Source organism: Electrona antarctica (assembly GCF_951216825.1).
Source record: "Electrona antarctica genome assembly, chromosome: 7".
Lineage (NCBI taxonomy): Eukaryota > Metazoa > Chordata > Actinopteri > Myctophiformes > Myctophidae > Electrona > Electrona antarctica.
The window spans coordinates 31,912,480-31,938,737 of record NC_136812.1 but is presented as its reverse complement, the minus strand read 5'-3'; the positions used below and the strand labels follow the sequence as shown (position 1 = coordinate 31,938,737).

At 42.8% G+C, this 26,258-nt stretch overlaps 1 protein-coding gene across 1 annotated transcript in view; it reads left to right on the top strand.

Moving 5' to 3' along the window:
* The window catches only part of ghrhrb (growth hormone releasing hormone receptor b), a gene marked incomplete at its 3' end in the record, with an annotated part of 46,646 nt that extends 23,615 nt beyond the window's left edge, over positions 1 to 23,031 (top strand). Inside the window, exons 3-13 of the mRNA XM_079505462.1 lie at positions 385 to 492; positions 9,801 to 9,901; positions 10,643 to 10,740; positions 11,471 to 11,597; positions 15,219 to 15,372; positions 15,673 to 15,733; positions 16,285 to 16,357; positions 19,278 to 19,369; positions 19,969 to 20,098; positions 22,120 to 22,161; positions 22,837 to 23,031. Of these exons, the coding sequence (XP_079361588.1) occupies positions 385 to 492; positions 9,801 to 9,901; positions 10,643 to 10,740; positions 11,471 to 11,597; positions 15,219 to 15,372; positions 15,673 to 15,733; positions 16,285 to 16,357; positions 19,278 to 19,369; positions 19,969 to 20,098; positions 22,120 to 22,161; positions 22,837 to 23,031 (1,181 nt within the window). The remainder of the gene's footprint in view (positions 1 to 384; positions 493 to 9,800; positions 9,902 to 10,642; positions 10,741 to 11,470; positions 11,598 to 15,218; positions 15,373 to 15,672; positions 15,734 to 16,284; positions 16,358 to 19,277; positions 19,370 to 19,968; positions 20,099 to 22,119; positions 22,162 to 22,836) is intronic.
* Positions 23,032 to 26,258: the final 3,227 nt, after the last annotated feature.

Genomic DNA, 26,258 nt, shown 5'->3' with positions numbered 1-26,258 from the left:
GGTAAATGGGAGACACTTTATTGTGAAGGGACGACAGGATGAGGAGACGTGTTGTTGCTGCATAATTGTCGAGAGTAATGGCTGCGAGTGATATTGAACTATGTGTCAATACGCTCAACAGAATAATTATGTCATAGGTATATATGGGGGCCTCATTTGGTCATAAAACGGGACTCCAGATTCCTAAGGCTGCCCCTGAGTAGAAGTAAAAGTACTGGAAATTGGAAACATTCAAGTAAAGTATAAATACCTCAAAATTGTACTTAAGTACAGTACATAAGTAAATGTACTATACTTTCCACCACTGCTTGTCTGGACTGTGTGAGGTATAGTAACATTGAAGTATGACTGGCTCTGTGTTAACTGTCTCTCATCCTGTCCTAGGCTGTCGGACGCTCTGGGACACCATTCGCTGCTGGCACCGTGCCGAGGTGGGACAGGTGGTCAGCGTCTCCTGTGCCAACATCTCACTGCTTTTCACTAATCACCCAGGTAAATTATGCGTCCGCTCTCAGGCCACACTGTACTGTAACCATTTGTGCAGCTTGGAGTAATGATAGCAATACCCCCCCAACAATACCTCAACTCCACAATAAGGAATTGTGAAGCTATGCATTCTGTGTTTTTTTTGTTTTGTTTTTCTGTAGCCTACGTACATTTTCTGTCTATCAAGAAGATTAATCTGTGGGAAGTTTTGCAGGCACAAACTCTAGTCTACAGTACAATAAATGGAAGCCCATTGCATCTGTCGTTTAGCTAAACACTGGGTTAGGCTATAGCTATCTCTTAGGAACAATGTTATGATTTCACAGTGTTTTATAGACGACATAGAGGGTCCTGTCCCTCTCGTCTCTTGACACGAACTTGGCTTTCAGAAATCCACAATCTCTAGACTGTTTACAAGACCCCACCTTCTCCCAACTGCTATGTCCAGCTGGCTCACCTAAAGTAAACAAACATGCCTATGCGGCCACTCATAAGATGGTTGACTTTAGATAAAGGACGTGGCTGAGAACTATGGATAAACTTGAGGGCTTACAAGTGGTGTTGCGTTTGCATCCATGGGCGTGTGTGTGGTGAGGGTAAAGGGGTCTTTGTGAATTGTTTGCGTTGCCCCAAGTGACACTTGTCTCCATGATGTCACAAACATACACATCTTAATTAAAGCTGCATTCCGACCATTCTTAAGCTATCCTGCTCGTGCTTATTCATACAATATAATGTGGCAATTCATGTTTGTTTTATGCCACTATAAGACTGTCACTGTAAATTAAATGACAGAAAGCCTGTTTGGACAGGGGAAATATATTTCAAATACATCTTGTAGTGGTCCTACCCAACCACAAAATCTGCATTTCTCAAATGAAGAGCATGCAGGGAGAACACCTCCAACGACCACATTTGTGTTAGTGTTGCATATTGACATATTTGATAAAAAATAACATTTAATTTATTAAGGAAAAAGTGGATTTAAGCTTAAAGCACATAGCCTACTGTAGGAGTGGTGGTGGAGCATGTGTAGGTGGGACTCACTTGTATGTAAGAATGATGATATGACATAAACTTATTTAGATTGGCAGAAAGTTTGAAAGAGAACAAAATAGAATACTAGAGAAAAGCACCCGGTGGAGTTTTCAGTGAAAGTTTAGCTCATACGCATTGCCCACTGAAGCGTTGGTAGGCGCTCACACGCCACTTCTCCCACGCACTGGGTTAAGATACGTGGCCTCACTAACAGAAAGGCCACGGACTGAGAAAATAATGAATTAATGGAAAATCAAACAGTTCACAGTGGAGCCATGCACGGGGGAAGGAGTTGGTGCTGCTCGTTAACTGCAGCGGTAGGAAATGTACAGCACAGCCCTCCCCAGAGCCTTACCCTTGGACCTTCAGTGAGCAAGGCTATCTGGCACAGCCAACCGCTGTACGCGCCCTCGTCATCGCTTGCAGGGATTTAGATTCCTGCACCGGCTGCACAACGCTAAGGCCGGTACTGGGAAAATCTCTGGCAGCAAGATAAATTCAGACAACCGCCCACAGACTGCTTAGCTCCGGTGCTGAGGAGCGCCGGACAGGCATGTTTGTGAGCAGCACAAAGCTGGTATCTATTATTACCACGTACTGTCAAGTTTTTAGCCTTCCAAACACATAAAGGGACACACACAAACGCTTGCCAAGAGCCCGGGTGACCCTGTCTGCGTCATGGCTGCTGTTGAGGACTGTGAGCGAGCTCCGTCAATCTAACTCCAGGCCATGTTGTGGGAGAACATGCCCCCCCTCCCCCCCGCCCTCATTCATATTCAACACCTACATCGTTCCAGTCATCTGAGACAGAGTAAGAGCTTTTGCTAAAGGATTTCTCACAGTCAGAGAACATACAGTTTGTGCATTAGGCATTAGGCATGTGATATGTAGATTGTTGTCTACATGTATATGTATGCACACATGCTTTATCTGAACAGGATATAAGGTCCTCATAGTTCTCAACAGCTGGCTGGTTGTGTGCATAATGTATGGGAACTGTGTGTGTGCGTGCACGCACATGTACATGTACATGTTTTGGAATGTAGAGATATTTGTGCAGACATGTAAGATTGATTCAAGACAGTAAGATTGATTCAATCAATAATAATAATAATAATAATGCAGTTTTTTGTGTGATAGTTTAGTTAACATCCTTGACTGTCTTCCATATTATGTTCAATACTGTAGCTTCAGGAGAAACTCTTCAGTTGCTTGTCACTTAACCTTAACATGTAAGGAGACAGGGACATTAAAGGCGTAGTGAAATGAAAAATATGTTTTTCACACTTTTAGACCATATCCGTGGTCATCATATGGGCATACCTAACAATGGATGCAAAAAAAAATGGTTCCCATATCTGCGCGTCTGTCAGAACACAGGTGCTACTGATTACAGAAATTCTCCGTTTTTAATCCAATTGAAGATGACATCCAGACAGTGTATTACTCATTTTCAACCGAATCATCACGCTAAAATATACGTATATACAGTAGGTTGTGTGCAGGTTAGAAAAACATCCCCTGGCTTTTCTGCCGTCTCTCTGTCACTTTGTAAACAAACCATTGTGCATGAGACGGACGTATAGGACCGATAGCCTGGAGGGATGCAACGCTCTGATTGGTTCAGAAACGTCAGAGCCAGCGTTTCCAGCATAGACGAGCTGAAACTTCAAAATAAAACGCCCACCATTTCCGTTTCACTACGCCTTTAAACTTATGGGGGATTTATTTTATGTGTGTCTAATTACTAAAGCAATAAGGCACAGAAAGACCTCCTGACCTTACCTTGTATTTATAATGGCTGAGAGGCGTGGTGAGACACGACGCACAGCGGAGTGTCTCAAACCCCCTCAGACATTATAACATACAGGTAACCTGGGACCCTGCGCAGCTTTTTGCTTTTCTAAAACGGTTACAAACATATATAACAATATTAAACTCATAAAACTATTCCAAATTCACAACAGTAGTTACACTTTGCGCCCACCAGAGAGAGACACTTCCTTGACATACTCCTTGACATACTCAGCCAGTCCAGCCAGGCTGTGTCTGTTTACGACAAACTTTGCCAAACAAACACATATATCAACTTATGTGTTAGGTCAGTCTCATGGTACCTAACATATTCGATAGAAATTCATAATTTTTTTAATCCAGATTTAGCTGATAGACTATGTCTGTGAACATCATGTAAAAAAACGCTATAGCATAGCGACTTAGCGAACAGCTGTTCTCAGTGATGAGGGAATAGGAAGCGCTTGCTGTCTTTACAAGGCCGCACGGAGCCACCCATTCACAGTAGTCCTATGAGCATGGGCAGTGCCAGGGTTTGTAAAGAAATCAAGCGCTCCCCCTCCCTAGTGATCCCTAGCGGGATCAATGTAACGTCACCTGGGATTGATATAAACTGCTTTAAGGTGTAGATTATCGTGAGATTTAGTACTGAATCTGAGTATCTGAATCAAGTATTGGGACTAACCATTTTAGAATAGTAATTATTAGTCTTAAGTAGGCTACTTGTTAAGTTGTGATATCTACACATAATGTTGAATAAATGGTGAATTTAAATGGTAAATGGTGCATTTATTATGTAGTGCTTTTATCTGAAACACATGCGTTCATCGGTTGCGATTGCGAATAGAATATATCAGAATAGATACTACAAAGACATTACATCCTAGTTGTTTGTACATGTCTTTAAATATTCTATTTAGACCTGAGGCCGATTCTAAAAACACCTACGGTTTCTGAAAAATTATAATAATAACGTCTTTAATAATAATAAAAATAAAATAAATCACGTTACTATAGCAACTAAAATGACACAGAGGCGTTCCTGGATTAAAATGTATAGGTGTAACAGGTTCAAATGGGATATAGTATAAAGGACCGTAAAGTAGGGCTAGGTGATATTATTGAAAGAAAGAAAGAAGGACCTCAGCAGTTTATTAGTCTTCAATTGAAAATTAGCATTTGGAATTGTTAGCCGTTATGTCAAAGCCCAAAACCTCTAGTTTGAACCAAAAGAAAATTGAAAATTCACTCATAGCAGTGCATCCACGTACACATACTGTGTACGTACCCGTTATAACTTGCATACCTTCAACGGCAGATACAACACAACATACAAACTGTAGATTCACATCAGCATTCAATTCCAGAGCCACAAACAGTTACTGACCATGTTTCATTGCCACCCAGGCATTGGGTGCTGTATGAACTTGATGTGATATTGCAGAATGAGTAACATGGTAGACTCAGATTAACATCTCTTCAGTAAACATGGTTTATTAGAAAAGGTTACAAGTCAATCTGTCTGACATGGTGTGTCTGGTGCGAGGGACAGGGCCATTTGAGTCCACTGCCAGTCCGCGAGTTCAGTTGCAGTCCATCACCATCTGCAGTCCGAGTCCCACTCCATCTCTATCTCTATCTTACAGTCTATCTGAGTCTATCTCTGTCCAACCATACTACTTATAGGGGAATTTCCATGAGTGTGTATGCACATGCACACATCTGTAGGTCAGTATGATTGTGTGTTGGCCTAGCAGATGTGTGCTGGAACATGGTAATGGCCCAATGGTAAATATGAGATGCATGTGTCTCATCCATGGCGCTCTGCCAGTGATCCAGACCTAAATATGTGTAATATTGTATATTAAAATGTCCAGATACTTCTTTTGGAAAAACATGAAGAATGGGTACATTTCAAATGAAAGCACAAGTCAATACAAAAACTGTTACTTTGTCCACTATCCATGATAAAGCATTACACTACATTACAACAGGGTCCACCATTTTCAATTCATCAGAACATTTAGAGATGTACAAATATACACTGTCCGATATTTCAAATTCCATCCTAATTGGCTAACATTGGCTTTCAAAGTTTGCAGGATTTGCCCGTTTTGAACAAAAAGCCTCAAATCATGAACGCAGCGTGCAATTTACGTGGAATGCATGGCTTTAGAAAGCTTGGATGCAAATAGAGCCCTAGGTGTTGTACCTTGGCTAATATGCCATTATTCTGACAGACACACACACACACACACACACACACACACACACACACACACACACACACACACACATGGTTCGTGGCCAAATGCATACCGTAATTCAACTGAGGGTCCTTAATTGACATGAAAAAGGTTTGAGAACCACTGCTTTGCATTATGTGATATCATGCACTCTAGACAATGTGAGGGGAGATGAGAGTTGAGTTGACAACTCCAGTCTTAATTATTAAGGAGCAGAATGATTGTATGTTGGTCCATTAAATCCTAATGAATCGAGCAGCAGGGTTATTTCTGTTCAGCAATCATTACCTTCAGTGTGTGGGAAAGTAACTTTGTCAATTTGCACTTGGCAATCTATTTTGTTACCACTTCATTCTCTTCCCTAATGGAGCAATTTACATAGGTCTGTAACATTGCAGAATGATCAGTAATAAGCCAATATACACTTGACTCTTGCGGGATGTAACTTATTAAATGTAATTTAATTTTAGCCGCACTGGTAGTGGTGTTCTGAGGATGGCGGTGTTGGTCCGTACATCCAACACGTTGGTTCCAAACAACATAATCTTGAAAACTACTGGTTTGATTATGATTGCTAAACCTCTGAGCACCCAGAGCATGACCCCTAATGATTTTGGTGACCCATTCTACAGGGCTCCTTCCTACACAAGTATGGAAAGGTATGGAATTCGATATTTGTAATTTCTAGGAAATAAGAAAATACAAAAAAATAAACAAAAACACAAGTATAGAAAAATAATTATGTTTCCATACTATTGACTTATGATAACTATATCATCACAAATAACATTGTAACAAATGTTTGTCTGAACATTTATTAGTTATGCAGTGACGTAATTATTAGAAATCGTAAACTATCTTTTCTGCATATGGAAACCATCATTACTTTTTCTGTCGTATGATCTTAGACCTTCATCTCCGTTGCAGCAAGCCAGTCCAGTGTGTCATTGTCTAGGTCAATTAACCCACGATCACCATTCGGTGGCCGGTATATGGGGCAGCTGGTCAGCACGTGTTCCACAGTCTGTAATGGGTCCCCACATTCGCAGTGGGCACTGTCTGTGAGACCCCATTTCTGCATGGCTGCACCAAAACGTCCGACACCTGTCCTCAGGCGGTTGAGGGTTGTCCACTCCTTGCGGGGCAGGTGCTGGCCAGGAACACATGTGGGATCCTCGATGTAGTGGTGAAGCCTGGATGGTTCTGCTGCCTTCCACTGGGCCCTCCATCTCGCCTTCACCCAGGATGCCTTGGAGGTGTCGGCTGGTGTTGTGCGGAGCAGTTCCTGGGCCTGTGTGGCAAAAGGGCGCCGGGACTTGAGGCACGTACGCTGTGGTGTCTCCGTGACGACCTTGTGGAGGTGGGATTCGCTCAACCGTGCCTTCTGAGCGACGGCTAGTGTGGCCGCCTCTCGCCTGACATCTGCGGGGGCGATTCCAGTAAGGACTTGCAGTTGGTTGGTTGCCGATCATTACTTTGATCGGCTGGGTATGTATGTATGTTGGGAAATGTATGTCGGTGTCCTCTCTTGTATGTATGTCGGAGGGGCGAAACTTTGTTGTATATAGGTTGAAATAAAGGACGGGAGCAGAATTATATTGTGTGCGGACATTCCACTCTTTCTTCATTTGATTACTTTTTGGATCCAGCACCGTATTTAAAAACTGGGATGTGCATATCGTTTTCCTCCCTTACAAAAGATGGAGACGTGACCTGGCAAATTTAGACAAGATTAAGATACCGCGCTGTTATACACCTCCAGATTTATGAAAAGTAATCAAAACAGAGCTACATACATTTGCTGGTGCCAGTACGACGGGGTATGGCCAGTGTACCTACCTGAGACTTCAAAATGAAGAAGGAAATGTCACGACGATTCCACACTTTCGTAGCAAATCGGTTGCAGAAGATACACCTTAGTACGTCTCCTCAGCAATGGAAATACTTTCCTACTGACGAGAATCCTGCCGACCTTGCCTCCAGGGGCCTAACTGCTAGCGAACTGTCCTCTTCAAGTTGGTTCACCGGGCCACAGTTCCTGTGGAAAAGAGAAATTAAGACATCAGAAGATTACATTCCTGAGCTGGTAGTGGGAGATCCAGAAGTTAGAAACTCTCCGGTTCTAGACACAGAAACAACTGAGCAAGGAAGCATCATCGACCGTTTGTGCAAGTTATCAACCTGGTCGCGAGCAATTAGAGCCATTGCTCTCATCCTCAGATATATCAGCAAGAGCAAATTATGTGGCCTCACCACAGTGGCAGAAAGGGAAAAGGCGGAGCGGGTCATTATTCGAGCCTTGCAAGGGCAAGTATACAAAGAGGAGGAGTTGATACGCGTGTGCGTAGACACCCCATATACAGTATAAGTATACAAAGAGGAGGAGTTGATACGGGTGTGCGTAGACACCCCATATGGAGGAGTTGATACGCGTGTGCGTAGACAGTAGACACCCCATATATACATGGTCATGTTTCCTCCGGACTTTACATCTAGTCAGGGATGCTTCTGGTCAGAGATGCTTCTGTCATCATGTAGGACTGAAGTCACAATTTGTCATGCATGTTTGTCCTTCAATAAATTCTAGTTAAAGCAAGGACAACGCCTGGACTCTTCTATTTCTCCTATTTTGACAAGAGTATAATTATTCCCATTTTCAGCACCTGCGAGACTACATACGCAAGGGAGCTTCACTGCCATCGCAACAAACTGTATTGTCTCAACGCCTTCATTGATGAAGATGGCATACTCAAGGTGGGAGGAAGATTACGCATGCTCCAATGCATTTCCAATGGAAGCCCATATGGTTTGACCAAACATTTTGTTTGATGGGGGGAGGGGGGCCAGAACACATCCATCAAAGCTGTGTTCTCAGATCAGCCGACGCAGGGAAGCTGGAAGTAATTTCGTTAAAAATGCCAGGACAACGCTCCACACGTCCCAAACTCTTCTCCCTTCTGGCTCCAAAACTATGGAATGCACTACCCATTACAATCAGAACTGCAGATTCACTCCCAATCTTCTGCCGCAGTCTGAAAACGCACCTCTTCAGACTACATCTTAGCCCATAGCACTTGCCGTAGTACTTGCCCTGGCCTCGACCTCCTACAGGCGTATGCACAGGCTCAACTTATGTAACTTAAATAGCACCTTATGTAGACATAGCACTCTATAGTGTATACATAGTTTCCTTAAATAGATATTCCACTGTTAGGTCCTTAAGCTTATGTAGGATTCATGATGACTTTTTTATGTTTTTTGTTCTTGCTTATTGTAAATCGCTCTGGATTAAGAGCGTCTGCCAAATGCCTAAATTGTAAATTGTAATGGCATTCAATGTGTGTGTTGGGACAAATGCTCAAAGCTGGCCATTCATTATCAATGGCATTTAATGTTTGTGCTATGACAATGTTTGTGTTTACACACATCAAAGAGGAGGAAGAAACATCCGCACATTTGTTTCTAGAGCTCCACAAGACTTACTTTATTAAAGGCAAAAATGCAATGTTTCGACCCTCTAGCAGTCTAGCTCTTCATCAGGCAAATGTGTTTACACACACCTTCAAAGCTGGACATAGGAGGGGCTATAGCGCCCCTCAGAAATGTGTACAGTATAGAAATATAGGGGGGGACTTAAACTTTTTTACAGGGGCCAGTTTCGAATTGCAGCCACCCGTAGGTGCTCTTTGAGAGCGGTTTTGAAGGAGTCTAGGGATTCACATTTCTAAATGGCTGTTGGTAGGGCGTTCCACATTTTAGTGGCATAGGAGCAAAATGAAATTTGAACTTCCGAATCTGGGTTGCATGTGGTTTGTTGAACTCCCTCTGGCATTGTGATTGTGGACTTCGTTGACATTAAGAAAGTATTTTGACAGGTACATAAGCTACATGCAGGTATCTGGTGTAGCAAAGATACCCATTCATGTATCGGTCAGTGAATCCTAGTACTATTTACATATATTTCCCATTATTCACCAACCATATTTCAAATTGCTGTCTTTCCTCATTTGGTGTTAGTTTGTGTTCCACAGCCAGCATTCTTGCTGACTTAATGAATACCAAATATCTCTTCTCATTTTGTGTGTTTCAGAACTTTTTATAACCCATGTCCTGTCCTTTGGGTAAATGCCTTCCACCCTACTCTGTCTCCTATCTTCTCTTATAATCAAGGATCTCTATATAGTTATTGCTGTAGACTTCTCTAACCCTTTTATGAACGACAACTGTGTTTCCCAGGGTTCATCTACCGAAACTGCACCAAGGATGGCTGGACGGACGAATATCCCAACTACCTGGAGGCCTGTGAGGACCATGAGTATATAGAAGTGGAATCAGAGGTAAAAGCATTAGCAGTATGTGGTCAGGGTTGAACATTCATTTATGTATGAGAAAAGGCGGCGATCCGAGCACTCAAAAATGTTTAAAAAGGTTTCGACCTGTACCTGCCCTTCATCAGGTCTGTCTGTCTGTCTGTCTGTCTGTCTGTCTGTCTGTCTGTCTGTCTGTCTGTCTGTCTGTCTGTCTGTCTGTCTGTCTGTCTGTCTGTCTGTCTGTCTGTATGGGGGGTGGGGAGGGTGGGACCATGCATGCCTGCATTTGATACCCTCCCCCCGTCATTCATTTTTATCCCCGATTCTGATCAGACTGCCCCCCTCCCGACAAGAGCGCTGCATTTCCTCATTCAAAATTCAAAGCGGCTTATTTTCGCCGTTTGTGAGGACACACACACGGCCGCTCGAAATTTGTTATTATGAGGGTCGGCTTGGCACCCCCGCTCGGTGTGTTAACCTACTCGCAGTGCGTATTGCGCGTATACGTAGCGACGGCACTGTGTGTGTGTGTGTGTGTGTGTGTGTGTGTGTGTGTGTGTGTGTGTGTGTTGTTGTTCTTAAAGCCTGATGTGTACTAAATTGCGTGCCTGTGTTACAAACTGAACATAGTCAACTTACATGTCATGCAGCAAAGGACTGCGAGCTTGTAGATCGGCTTATTTGTGGGCGTGCAACACAGTGTGCAAATTGTGTAAATCAGCCATTACATTGGTGTGAATCCATTTTCCTTTTTGTCCCCCATTTTAGAAAACCTACCGCTCCAACTTAAAGCAGCTGTACACCGCTGGATACGCCACCTCCCTTATCTCTCTCATTTCTGCCATTTTTGTGTTCACCGTGTTCAGGTAAACCCCCTGCTTCTCTAATAAAACTTTGTAGGCCTATATGTAGCAGGACTATATTTTGAATTGGCCAACCTCACAAATAGGAGTGAGGGATCATTCAAACACATTAACCATAGCATTACATTGGCAAGTGTGGGGTTGCCGTGGCAATCAATTGGCTGAGGCAATTGGCTGAGGCAGAGGCTGGAAATTACACAGGTGAGAGGACTTGGCCTCATTAGGTCCACTGGCAGAGCCTGGCCAGAGCCTTTTGTGGTGTTTCTGGACAACGGTGTATGCCACAGACTCGAGGCCAGGCACTGCACTCCCTGCGGTGGTGTGGAACGCGTGTGTCGAATTTGAAGTTGGTGGGGCAAACTGTTCTTGAGTTAAATGCATTACATCCGTACACACACACACACACACACACACACACGCAGACAGAGACGTGGCACATTTATAGTTAGATGAAGATAAGTTGAAATGGGTACTCTTAACTTGGTCATGGCAGGGGACTCTCCTCTCAAGCATTCAAGCAGGAAGTGATACAACCGATTTAAAAGATGCATGTTTACTTCCTCAAAATTGTCCCCCACACCCCCTGCTGACCCCATTCAAGGTAAAGTTATAAATTAAAACACAAGACTATAGACGATTCACACGCAGAATAACTCAATAAAATGTAAAGACGTGGAGCTCTCCTTTCATAAAATTAATCTCGTCGTTTCTTCTTCTCCTCTTGTGCCTGCAGGAAGTTCCACTGCACCAGGAACTACATCCACATCAACCTGTTCTCCTCCTTCACCCTGAGGGCCAGCGCCGTCTTCATTAAAGATGGTGTCCTCTTCTCTGATGAGGACACGGACCAGTGCTTAGCAGTGTCCACCACGGTCTGTCTGTGTGTGTGTGTGTGTGTGTGTGTGTGTGTGTGTGTGTGTGTGTGTGTGTGTGTGTGTGTGTGTGTGTGTGTGTGTGTGTGTGTGTGTGTGTGTGTGTGTGTTGTTACGGACCAATTAGTCTAGGGGTAAAGGGTACGCATAACATATAAAATGGACAGGAAACCCACTGCAAATTCAAAAATGCTTTTACTTGCACTTAAGGATAAAAGTTACAAAGTTACAAAAGTGTTGTTTTCAGTACAAATAGCTCAAATAATAATGATGGAATAATGATGGAAGTTAATCGACTTTCAAGTACATTGGCTATCATTTATAATAAAGATAACTAATAGGCAGTATTAGTTATAGAGAAGGATATTAAAGCAGAACGGTCGAGGACTTATAGTGGTGGGGTGTTGCCAAAAGAAAAGGAGGCGAACAAAACAATAACTTCACCTAACCAAAAATAAGCAAAAGTTAACTGACAAGATATAGATATAGATATAACAGCTGGAGTTAAATAAGCAATGTTGTCTCGTCGGAGTCCAGGCAAAGACTGTCTTTTATAGTAGACGCACTAAGGCCTCCAGTGCGTCACATGACCGGCTTGGCCAATGAGGGTGATCAGGCCCTCACGCAGCTTCTACCGGTTCTCGTGAGAGATGGCAAGCGAGAAGGGACATCTTTAGTCTGTAGCTGGGATAAGCAGTAAGCACAGTAAACACAACAGCAACACTGGCCATAGTGGAGACTTATGGCCAGTGCAGCGTAAACAAGACTACCAGCAGACGATATACATGAATACAATTAGCTATTACCTTAGCTCCATAAGTGTATATGACCAGTAGTTCGTTAGTATAAATATATATATGGAAATAGCGACAAGTACATATATTTATCCAACCATAACTATGAAATAAACAACAATTACCAGAAATAACAACAATAATAAACGGCTCGCCGTACAGTGTGCGTGTGTGTGGCATGCGTGTGTGTGTGCGTGTGTGTGTGTGCGTGCGTGCGTGCGTGCAACCCCTGCCATACGTAACTCTCTTACAGTATAACACTTAGCTTTTTTGTCATATACGGACCTTGGAGTGGCATTGTGAGTGTACACATAATGGACTTAATGGACAGATAATGGCATGACTTAATAATGGACTTGATGGAAATCTTAAAGGGCACAACAAATCAATGTCAACACAAGCAATTAGCTCTTCGCTAAGTCCCACCCAAGCCCGTTGTTGGCCAATACCACGTTAGCGACGGTTACTAAGGTAGAAAACTGGTCACGCTTGCAATGCTGGTCAAAATGTTTAAGCAATGTCAATAAATATATTTGCTGTACAGCATGTGTGGATCTCAGAAAGAGGGTTTGTTTTCTTACCTTGTTATGAGCAAACTAGTCCGTTCCATGAATTATTTCGCTCCGTTGTGCAGTTTAATAGTACATATTAGAAATAAAAATAGGCTCTCATTGACTTCCATTGTAACGGGGGAACAGCTCTCAAAGTCACTCTTTTAGAACACTAAGCTGATTCTGACCGTTTATGACATCAGGAAAACTCACTCACTTTTATTTTTAATAAAAAATGTCAACGTTGTCTTGTCTGTTTTTGTTTTGACTTCAGTGTTGCCACATTGTGTGAGAGAAATAAGCCAACCCACCTCCAAAAACAAGCCAACTCTTAAAGCCAAATTAAGAAAAACAAGCCAAAACAAACACAATCATATGACCATATATAATCATAATAAAAAGATTGTATGCCTTTATCATTATAAATACTATGTAGGCCTATGTCTATGATAATTAATGTTTTGGTAATGTATTACATACACTAATTATTAGCCTTAAGCCAAAAGTAGCGGGAAATAAGCAGACCTGGCAACCCTGACAAGTTTGTGTGGAAAGAAGTTCCGGTTTGCCTACAAAACGATCTGATTGGTCCAAATCTGTACACACACTTCTGAAGTAGCCTCGGTCTCAGCCTTCCATCCAGGCCGTTGGATGTAAACAAATGTATTTGATCTCGTCCACTTGTCGCAAACACCATACACAATTTTGGACGCGTTTGAGGGAGACACTTTAGGAGAAATGTCTGGGACTGCAGCTGGGTGCTCAAACAGCATGGAGACTTGTTTACAAACGAGAGTTGGGAACACCAGAACCGCTTCACTGTATATCTCCAACCAAAATAGTTACTTTATAAATCTATCAAAAGACGAAAAGTTTTCCTGATGTCATAAACTGTCAGAATCAGCTTTTGTTGTGTTCGCTTATGTGCTAACTGACTGACTTTGAGAGCCAGGTATTTGACCAGCATGCAAGCGTGACCAGTTTTCTACCTTAGTAACCGTCGCTAACGTGGTATTGGCCAACAACGGGCTTGGGTGGGACTTAGCGAAGAGTGAATTACAGTGCACTTACACTTAGTGCTTATGCTTTTAGTTTTTGCATACTTAAATGAATACACAATTAAGGCCATAGAAGTAAACACTCTTTAACACATCCAACTAGTATGTAATTCCATTCTTTAAAAGACGACAGCAAAGACTCTCTCCTCATTTACAGTTTGGCAGCAGCATATTGTGGCAACAACATTTTATCTCCGTCCATATTTAAATTTTTAAAGATGGAGTGCCGTGATGAAACTCTAAATACACAGGGAAGATTTCAATATCCTAACCACACCTGGGGGTCTATTAGACTCAGTAATGTTAACTCACATCGAAAACAGAAAAGGTACAAAATTCACGGCACTGCATGTTTAAAGTTTTTTCGTAAATCAATGCCCTTTGTCAACCGACAGCGGCGATATGCACAATGAGTTACAGCCGATATCCTGCGGTGAGCTTTCCTGGTACACCCCTCAGTAGGACATGGCCGCGGGGCTTATTAATGTTGAGAGCAGCGAGTGGGATTGAAGCTCCAGCCGTGAATGAGCCGAGGTTCAGGTTGGGAGAGCATTAATGACAAACTCAATCCCCCTTTTGTGCTGATAGCGCCACTTGAAGTCACACTATAAGTATGCCCGTTGTGTAGCTACGAGGGTCCAGCATCTGCTCATCACTGGGACTCAGCAGGAAGCACACACACACACACACACACACACACACACACACACACACACACACACACACACACACACACACCACCACCACCACAGACCACAACAGTAGACCTTTGCCATGTCAGAGCCACAAGAAAACCTATTTATAGAAAGTAAATCCTGGGACACTTGGACCAAGAGCAGGGGATTTCAAACCTTTTCCGCTCCAGGCCCAAAACAAAAAGTATTAAGCTGCACACACACACACACACACACACACACACACACACACACACACACACACACACACACACACACACACACACACACACACACACACACACACACACACACACACACACACACACACACACACACACACACACACACACACACACACACACACACACACACACACACACACACACAGTCGGGGACACACACAGAAATCTCTGTGTCTGTCTCTCTGCAAATGTTTTGTTTTGGAGCTGTTGATCATAGCGTATCTTGTTGTTGTTGTTGTTTTCTTTGGAACAATATATTGTTGTGGTCTTCTTGTCTGGTCCTGCAGGTGTCCTGCAAGTCAGCCGTGGCTTTCTTCCAGTTCAGCATCCTGGCCAACTACTTCTGGCTGCTGGTGGAGGGCATGTACCTGCAGACCCTACTGGCCCTCACCTTTGTCTCACAGAAGAAATACTTCTGGTGGTACATTCTCATCGGCTGGGGTGAGTGTCCTGCTATTGTGTGTCCTGCAATGCCCATGCATCCACACACCCATGGTGTGGTAAGGGAGGAAACGTTTCTGTAAAATTCTATATTAATGCTTTGGAGATATAGGCCTACAGAGCACAACGACAACTTTTTTCACAGGTAAGATTCAAAAAGGCATTAACCAAACAAAAACAAAGTGGGTTTTACCGCCTTAATTTGTGTTCTGTTTCTTCTCTTTGCTGCCCAATCTGAGCATGGTCTATAATGCTACAGTATGGTCTAACTACCATGTATGTCAACCTGTGCCCTTCCAGGTCTCCCAACAACTATCATAATGGTGTGGGTCCTAACCCGACACGTCTATTATAACAGGGGGTGAGGATTCAGCTTGACCGCTGCATTCATTTTAAACTCGGCTTGAATGCTATTAAAAGATGAATGGAAGGATGCGTTCACGTGAAATACAGTAATCCAGTTCAAGTGCATATAGTTGTGTGGCTGGGTTGCGTGTGATGTGTACAGAGAAAGATATTGTTCCATCTGTCTCATTGTGTTTCTGTGTCTATCTAATGCCCAAACCACACCAAAGGGTCGGTTTGGGACAAAACGGTTTTTAAGGTAGACCACACCAATACAACTCATTGAGTTGCAATGAGTTGCATTGGTGTGATCTACCTTAAAAACCGTTTTGTCCCAACCCAACCCTTTGGTGTGGTTTGGGCTTAAGATCACCATTGCAACTTCTCAAAGATGTTGCAGTGAAACAAAAATATAACAAAACATCCCTACTTGACAAAAAATAAAACTTTGTTAGATGAATTAGCATGAGTAATATCTAGGCCCACGGATGATTCATTGTGAGTCACCCACTTACCCAAGCCCAAGGTATTAGCACAATCTTCTGACTTTCTCGTTTATCTCACTAGCTGCTGGGATGATGACGCAGATGTGGCCTTCATATGGTGGCTCATAGAAGGACCGATAACTGCATCACTACTAGTGAGTATAAGCCTTACAACAGAAATACAGTGATCGCTACAGTACATCCAAATCATTGCTAATGTTCAGCCTTTTAGGTTTTTTATTTCAAATCACACCCATGTGAAGTGAGGGGCACTCTTATCATCATACAGTACGTCATCATACATCATCTCATTCTGTCCAATCACAATTTGCGTCCTCACTTTTGTCTTCAATGTTTGTGTTTACACAAACCATCAAAGCTGGACATAGGTAGCGCCCCTCAAAATATCAAGATGTTTTTCAAGTAGGACCCAAATGCAAGGAAGTCAGAATCTAGAAGGTTATTTAACAAATGTTTGCAGTAGATCAACACCAGCAAACAAGAACAGAATTTGAAACTCGGGCTACAAGACAATAACCAAACACAGGGCTTAAATAGGCACAAGATTAACAGGACACAGGTGAATCCAAATCAATCAACACATGGATTGGCTGGGGGAAAAGAACTGCAGCCTCACTCCCTATCTTCCGCCGTAGTCTGAAAACCCACCTTTTCAGACTCCATCATGGCCCGTAGCACTTGCCCTATAGCACATCATGTAGACTTAGATAGCATTTTATACAGACTTATAGCATGTTACGTAGACGGCACTAGAATTGCTTTTTATGTAGTCATAGCACTTTATAGTATACCTGTATATGGTATAGTAAAGTATATATTATATATGTATAGTTTATACATATTTCATAGATATATTCCACTGTTATTTTCTTAACTTCTTAGCTTACGCATGTTTCATGATAACTACTTTTTGTATTGCCATGCTTTGTGTTCTTGCTTAATGTAAGTCGCTCTGCTAAATGCCTAAATTGTAAATTGAAAAACAGGTGAGACAAGACAGATAACAACTACAATGAAAGACAGGAAACTAAAGCATCACTTCAAAATAAGATCCAAGAACACCATAGTTATTACTTCAAAATAAGATTCAAGAATAACAAAAACAACACATGATAAGCAAATCTGTGTCTTCCAAGTGAGCTGACAGCCAAAACAAGATACAAAAGGAAACTAAACATAAAACAAGTTAACCTAAACTTACCTAATCAAATCAGACAAAGCCAAAAGACAAATCACCAAATTAACAATCTAATCAAACACAGGAGCAAACAGCAACATAAAAGCTACGCACACCTATAAATTGTGATAGGTTGGCTGGGGCTACGAGTGGAGTGGAAAGACCCCATGCAGGAGCTGGAGAAAACTGTTTAAACTGCCCGCTAGAAGGCTGGAACCATTCATCAGCTGCCTCACTGAACTTTGACTAAAAGCTTGTGTTTAATCCACGTGGGTTCTTGTTTACTACTTGGTAGGAATCGTAGGATTGCGCTTGCCGGCATCATAACAACTGTCATGGTAGCTTGGCTACAACCGAAACTGACTTCCTCTTCCTCTTCACAATAAGAGCCACTTATTTAGTCAACATTACATCCAGATTAGTCAACAGGGCGTAAATAGACATTTGTAGCACCCTGAGATAATGCTTTGAATGGGCCTGCTGCCTGCTGCTCGTACCAAGAGGCAGGGCTTGCAAAGTGCGACCTGTGTGATCGTGATAATCTGATAGCTGGAAGGCCAGGCCCCTGGAGTCCCGGGCCGGGGAACGGTTGTACCCTCGGTTCCCCCTGACGTACCACCCCTGAGCAAACTGCGAAAACATTCCCTCCACTCATTCAATCAGTCAGCCACACTTGCAGCCTGTCACACACACACACACACACACACACACCCCCCCCATTTTCACGCCGTTTCACGTACCGTGCCGAATCAAATGGATACTACTTTGCATAACAACAGGACAGTTTTAACTGTTTATACCTGAGCGCACGGTAAGCATGCACACTTACAGCAGTAGGCTATGGCTCCAGTAGGCTACTGCTGCTGTGCTGTGTGGCGTTCTGCACACAAGAAGAATGCCTCCTCCAGAACAGATCCATTCGTCCAAAGCAACTTTTTAGTTTTGCTAGTGTGCAGTAAAGATGTTTGTCTGACTATTTTAAAGATGGAGTGCCACATTTTTTGTATTTGTCCAGTTTTTCATGTGTCTATGAGGTGACAGTACTTCATTAGACACCATGGAGTCGTTTTTATGTGCAATGGTGTATTAACTTTGTATTTAGGGTTTCTTCCTGGAGGCTGAACCCTTGACAGTCAAACGGGCCAATGAAATAAACAGTAATATAGTGACATCACACTATCAGCCCCTCCCCTAACCCCTCCCTTTTATCATACAACTACAGCTGTGGGTGCGGCTTCAGTTCAGGTGGATCACCACCCATCACCACCCACCAGGCAAACCAGGCATACTTAATGAACTGGTGGGCGTGTCCACATAAAAGCATGATTTTAACAAATACTGTACACTTTTTGGAAAAAGTTATTCCTCCTTATATTATAATAATACCCGATGATCATGTTTTAGGGTGGAAAAAAATCATGGCACTCCATCTTTAAGTCTACTTTTTACGTGTTTGTGTCTAAGACTCTCACACACGATTTAACAATAGGCTTAGGCTATATCAGCTGTTCTGTGTGTTCTGCGATGCGCACATGCACGTGCGTGGACGTGCGTGCGCACGCGTGCACGTGGTGTCATTAAAACGCTGTGGTACCAGTACAAAAAACACCATGACACCACTGCACAGTACACACACACACACACACACACACACACACACACACACACACACACACACACACACACACACACACACACACACACACACACCAACAGAGAGAGGCATACACAAACCTACACAGAAGATTAAAACAAGCCGCATGTACAAGCTTAGCATAAAATGAACACACAACCTCAGGGTTTATTGTAACACTTCCGAAGTTCCCATGGTGCTTGGCTTACAGTCTGTCTGATACTTCCATATTTGTGTGCTTCAGGTGAACTTTGTCATCTTCATGAATGTGATCCGTATCCTGGTGCAGAAACTCAAGTCTCCAGGTGTTGGTGGCAATGACACCAGTCACTTCATGTAAGTACCACAAACACAATAAGAACACATCACATGGTGATAAATGGGTTCTCTCTCCTGAATGGATGAAATTGGTAACTCACAGGAAAATGTGTTTATTTTTTATTTTTTTATTTTTTTTAACTAAAGAGCTAGAGAGACGGTGAAACACCTACTATGGAGCTATTTAACACATTGTTTTAAACAAAACAAAACACTGGTATCAACTCCCAGTACTTACTGTTACCACTTGACTTATTTACCCAACTTTGAGTTGTCGTGCCAGAACCTTATGGTCCAAAGGCCCTACTGACGGCAGCTAATGCTGTACACAATTAGAGGTACAATTTGATAGATTCCCCCTACCTCAGACTTCCAGTGGGGACCTGTCCTGAGGTGATGTTATGCAGGCAGGCCTTTCCACTCCATCCCCCACGATGCTGCCATGTATGCACGGATGCCCATGTCGCCCATACCTAATCCTATCCTACACTGTGAGAGCTCATAAAATGTCCTCACTTTACAAGGTCCTTGTTACTGTCCAGATCCAGGCATCCTCTGATACACATACATAATATTTATATTAATATTTAGCCTTTCTTTCCCTGCGATGTGTGCAGGAGACTGGCCAAGTCCACCCTGTTTCTTATCCCTCTGTTTGGGATGCATTACATGCTGTTCGCCTTCCTGCCAGAACAAATTGGAGCAGAGGCACGCATCTTCATAGAGCTGGGACTGGGATCCTTTCAGGTATACTGTACAGTGTGTGTGTGTGTGTGTGTGTGTGTGTGTGTGTGTGTGTGTGTGTGTGTGTGTGTGTGTGTGTGTGTGCGTGCGTGCGTGCGTGCGTGCGTGCGTGCGTGCGTGCGTGCGTGCGTGCGTGCGTGCGTGCGTGCGTGCGTGCGCGCGTGCGCGCGCGCGTGCGCGTTGTGAGAGACGTGTGGAGAATTGGAACTGGCTGAATGTCAAGATAACAATCGTGTAACCTACCACTCCAAGCAGCCTACGCTCTTTTCCTTCTTGTCTCCCAAGCTGTGTTATGACCTGCCTGATGTGCAGTCTGAACTATAGTCACATCCCACACCATTGTCTAAACCCCCACACTCTTAAATGCCTCTGCATGGTTAATTTGAACAGCTGGTCTAAAGGTCAGATAGCTTCTGAGAGACACCTTTTGGACAGTCATATCGGCAGGGAATCTCCAGAAAAGGTCAAACCTACACTCAATTGGCTGGTATTCGATGGGTGAAAATGTTCAGGGATTCAAGGAATGTGTTTTTCGGCAGCACAACTACATCAGAGCACACAAGGCTCTCTGCTGAAACACATAAGCATATTTTTATTGTGATGTTTGTGAGCCAATAAAATATTATATAGATTATAAGCTGATCGGGAGTAGAACCCACAACACACTCTCAGCGGGTGCCCGGCCATTGACCTGAAATTTTAGATGTTTCCTCCTCACACATTTCTGTGAATCAGTTAATTTGGGAGGAAAAGGAAGTACAAAAAATAATTGGCTACTACTCTAAATAAAAAATAGAAATACAAAATAATAATCACACCTGTGTGAAGTGAGGGGCGCTCTTATCGTACATCATCATTCTCCATTCATACACACTTTGTGTAGGACAAAAATAGGCCATGTTGCAGAAATACAATAAAGCACTTTCAGGCCCACAGAGATCTTTAAATTAAAATAAATGTCTAAACATCCTAACAAGTGGTCTGAGAAGGGAGTGCAATGCAACTTGCAAGGGGGGCTTTAATAACGTTAAACAGAGGTACGTTTGGCAATACTGCGTATTACACCCAGATAATTCATGCCGTTTATTGCTGTATCGATACAGCAGCCTCTCGATCGATTCACCTATCATCCTGATTGTCGATCGATATATTGCCATATCGATTAATTGAATGCACCACTAATTGGTACAGTATGTTTCTTAATTATTATCCGGGATACTTTGTAGCATATCCTTACTACTCTTATATCCTGTTCTTTGCCATGGCACTTACTCTGATCTTGTACTTTGAAGGTCTGGATAAGACTAAGAGTGTCTAAAATGGCCAAATTATAAATTGCCTATACATGGAAGGCAAAGAGAACATGATTCAAATAAAAGGGATATAGAGGTGGTCCGGGGAAGCATATAGCTGCCATCGTTCACATACTGGCTGTGAGGAAGTGAAACCTGATTGGGAAAGATGGGTGTGTGAGAATGAGTGTTTGTGGGTCCTTCTGGCCGATCCACATGGTCACGACTCTTTTCTGTTCTGGCCCCACAGTGGTGGAATGAACTTCCCACTGATGTTAGGACAGCAGAGTCACTGCCCATATTTCGCCGCAGGTTGAAAACCCACCTCTTCAGGAAACACTACCCTTCCTCTCTGCCTGACCTACTTGTTGTTAACTAGTTGTACGAACGCTTGTTTTCTATTGTTGTATTGTTTATTGGATCTTGTTTAGTCGATACACTTAATTGTTTTAGCTCATGCTCATTTGATTTAGCTATTTTGTCTCATCTGTTTAAGGAAATAGGTAGCTGATATATTGCACTTTTACCTTAGCGCTAGGTATACTCTTGGTTGCTTGTTTTTGCAGAAAATGCACTAAAGACTTCTGGTGATTAGTAGTTTTTGTTCCCTACCTATGTTGAATACACTTATTGTAAGTCGCTTTGGATAAAAGCGTCTGCTAAATGACTGTAATGTAATGTAATGTAATGTGGTTAAAGTTGTAGTCAACAGCCTTGTGTCTTGTTTCTCAGGGATTTGTGGTGGCCTTGCTCTATTGTTTCCTGAATGGAGAGGTAAGTGAGGACCGTTTCACAAGGAATTAACTGATCATGCTGTCATAGCCTGGTTAATAAACCAGACCGAATCAGCCGTTGGCAAAAAAAAGTTGCCTACCAGCGGATTACGGTCTGGCGAGGCTCAGTAGCACGCCTCTTTCCTACAGCAGAGAACAGGTCGGACCAATCGGGACACGGTATGCAATATAGGCGGGCTTTGGTACAGTGACGTTCAATGCTTGAGACTTTTGACTGACAGTAGCTCTGACCAATTGCGTCAAAGAGAAAATGTTCCCCGGGAAATGAAATCCAAGTGGAGCCAGCCCAGACTGATATACCGCGACAGTGTTGTGTGATATTAGTCTGGCTTATTAGCCAGGCTAATGCTGTCATGCATCCAGGTCACTAACTCCAACACATCATTTTCAATGAACTCTTTTCACGGATAAAGACTGCTACAGCTCATTACGTAAATTATTAATGAGTTTATGTACCTAGGTGTACCAACGAGCCAGACTAGGCAATAGCCAGTACCAACTAAGTGCGTAATGCGTATGACTGCAGCTGTGTTTACCCTTCTATTACATGGCTGTGAAAGGGCCAGTGCGTGTGCACACGCACGCACGCACGCACGTGACGCACGCACACACGCACACACACTGTATACTGTATATTGTCTTGTGTGTGTTTTAGGTGCAGGCGGAGCTGAAGAAGAGGCTGTGGAAATGGCAGACACAGAACTATCTGCGTTACAGTAAGAGACGACGCACGCTGTTCACAGAGAGCAGCACTGTCACACAGATCTCCGTCCTGGACAAGTCCAGCCCCAATCAGCAGGCTGGCCCCCAAACACACACTGTTCCACTCAATGCCATCTCCTCTGTCTGAGAAACAAGCACTTGCTTTTTTAGTTGTTCATCATCATCGTCCTAAATTACAATCTAGATATTTTGATGACGTGCACTGCTGACCACATCAAGGACCACATCATAAATCATGAATTTATGGCTCACTGTGAGTAGTACTCACTTTCAGTGAGTGGGGTGTTATTAGTGTGGTTACCAGACTTTTGTTATTGTAAATGAGCGATACTTTAGCGCGCTACTCCTCCCACAGTTTTTGCCGCACACGTATACTCAAGCCATATGTCAAATCGCCCAGCTTCATTGGGAATCGTGTGCTTGTATTTTGCTAACAGATCCGTTGTATAGTTTAATTGATATTAATTAGTTCTCCATAGACTTATAATGGGAAGATCGAAGACTAATTAAGGCTCCAATTTAAGTATTTTTTCCCGCGGAGACCGTAAGCGCCATATTTACAAGACTTGGGGGGAGGTTCATCATAATTATGAAAATTAATTGAAAATGAATTACATCAGTCGGCCTCATGGTGGCGCTATAACAGCCCACTTTACGTTTTTCCCTATAACTCTTGAACCATAAGTCGTAAAATCTAAATTAATTATTTTCCATGGATTCCTTGGGTCATGACGCATCTCCCCATATATGCCACGCCCATTTTCGTCGGAAAGAATTTCCACCAAATTTGAATTTTCTTCAAAACACACTTTTTGCTCCTCCTCCTACAGATCTTGTCCAAATCTCTCAAAAATTGGTACACATGATCTCCGGACATATCTGATTAAATCACCACAGGCAGAATTTTGGTGCGTATCGTTCGGCCGTAATCGGCTTCCGAAGTTAGTGGGAGGGGCCTATTTTACAAAAAATGCCACAATGAACCAAACGTCCAATCCACCCCGAATTTGAATCAGATGTTGCGGATGGTTTAATCAACCAAAAGTCAAAAGCAATTCCATTTTCATCCATAGGGGGCGCCGCAAATGCAAAAAGTGTAACCGTTTGTTGCAGAAAAAGTATTATTGGGGGGATAAATCCCCTCCAAATTACTTTCACACGTTCACAGGGGTGATGTGACATTGTAATTGGCTAGCAGAATTAGTGGGAGGGGCCTATATAAGCGATTGCGGCAACCACACTTTCTTTAGTTTTTCATCGTTCTATATGGTCGCTGCTATATGGTCACCATGTGAATAGGCAGTGGCTACTGTCCGATTGGCATAGACAGAAGGGCAGGCCACAGGTCATTATTGTCAATAGTCAAGTCCTTATTTATAATCGTACATATATGTTTTTAAATATAGGGTTTTTGGCTACAAAAATTGTAGGACTCTCCTCGACTAAAGAAATTTGACTAATAGAGTGCCGAAGTCCTCCTGACATCACTCGCTCATCCCCTTGTTCACGGAAGTAATTTCTCTATGGAGAATAACATGGGGTCATCTTAAAGTCACTCATATTTGATAATTCTTATCTGTTTCTAGCGAAACTAAGTAATTCAGCAGCAGTAACATTAGCGTTTATTTGTTTTTGGCTGCAAACAGTCATGCACAGATACCAACCATTTTCAGTTTGGTTTGATTGATTGAAAATTTGTATTCACAGTATGTAGAATGGGTACATTTCAAACGAAAGCACAAGTCAATACAAAAACTGCTACGAGGATGAAACCAGGAAAAGCACTAAGACTTGTTTACATCAGGGTCCTCCATTTTCAATTCATCAGAACAAAAGGTTGAGAACGGAACATTCTAATGTTGATTTCAAAATGGCTACCGGCAGCTATAAGTTATAAACTAAAATAAAGGGTTAGAGCTAGAGATTATGAGATGTAGGCCTACTTGCAGAAAAAAAAAGACTAACCAAGTAGGCCTATTGGTGGACTAGGAGGACCAAACCAACCGATACATTGATTGATCAGCTATTATGGGACATCCCTAAACAGTTGATTTCAGAACAGGTGAACAGTTTTGTTGTGTTTTTTTTTCCTAACCATATGGATTGTAATTCTACGCAAGCAGTGCCATAATCTGCCATTCATGGAGGATTCTGGACAATGCTGCTGGTATTTCTAAAACACATCCTATGCAGTGTCAGGCCCTTTAGAGTATATATGAATAGAGACGGCACCCGGAGGAAACCCTGAGGCGAAATGGACATAGTGGCCGAATTGGGTATTGCAGTTTGGACCCAAATATATGAATGTGCTGGTCCGTTACTATCATTGTGCACGTTCATGATGAGACGTGAACGCTGTTCCATACGTGAACGCACGTGAACGCGTGCAATGATAGTCAACGGCCAGCGCGTTCATGTGTTTGGGTCCAATCCATCCTAGAATGCACTCTGTTGCTACCCGGAAGGAGGAGTGAAATCGCCTCATGCGCTTTTGAGTACAAGTGGATGGGAGGAGAACTCGGGTGCCGTCTCTATTCATATACTCTAAGGTCAGGCCATGTTACGTTAGCCTGGGTAAACCCCTCCCCCCTCGCCAGATTTTAATTGAAAATGCTGTCCAGCAGGGGGAGTGGTTTCACCAGGCTAATGTTACGTCTTGTTAGATGTTTACCACTAATTGTCTCCAACAGTCCAAAAGACCTTGTCCACTCTCTCTGTCAATGGCTCTGTACGCAGTCTTATTGCACAGTGTACAAGTGCACACCTGGAGCACTAGACTGTAAACATTATTTATTCAAATGGATGTTTTTATGTCTCTGTGTGGTATTGTAAATATAGCCCAAAGCATTAAGTACATAAGTAAGTATTACATTTCCTATGCCGTATTTGTGTGTCTAACATTAAACACACACAGTACTGAATAAATACAGGTGTCTGGGTTTTATGGCGTAGAGAATATAGTTTTTAAGCTGTTAAAATATTAATTAATCCACATGGTGTAACCGGCTTTGTCAAGCATCTACACAAACACAATTGGCCCGTGTTCGAGGGAGGGACGGAGGGTGTGGAGTGTGATTATTGTCATGTACTAGTTGGGAGGAGTATAGGGTGAAAGCTCTACGTCCTCCCGGTGAGGGCTCCTCACAGGTGAGTCAGATGTGTGTGGGGAGGAATCAATTGGCATAATGAGTCATGACTAAATTGGAGAGAAAAAGGCAGGTTTTGATTTCTATTGGGGTTCATACAGAAACACAGTGTACAGTACATGAATACTTGATATGATGCCCATGTAAAATGCCAGTGCAAAGAGAATGTAGAATCCATCTGGTTCCATTTGTAGTATTTTGTACACAT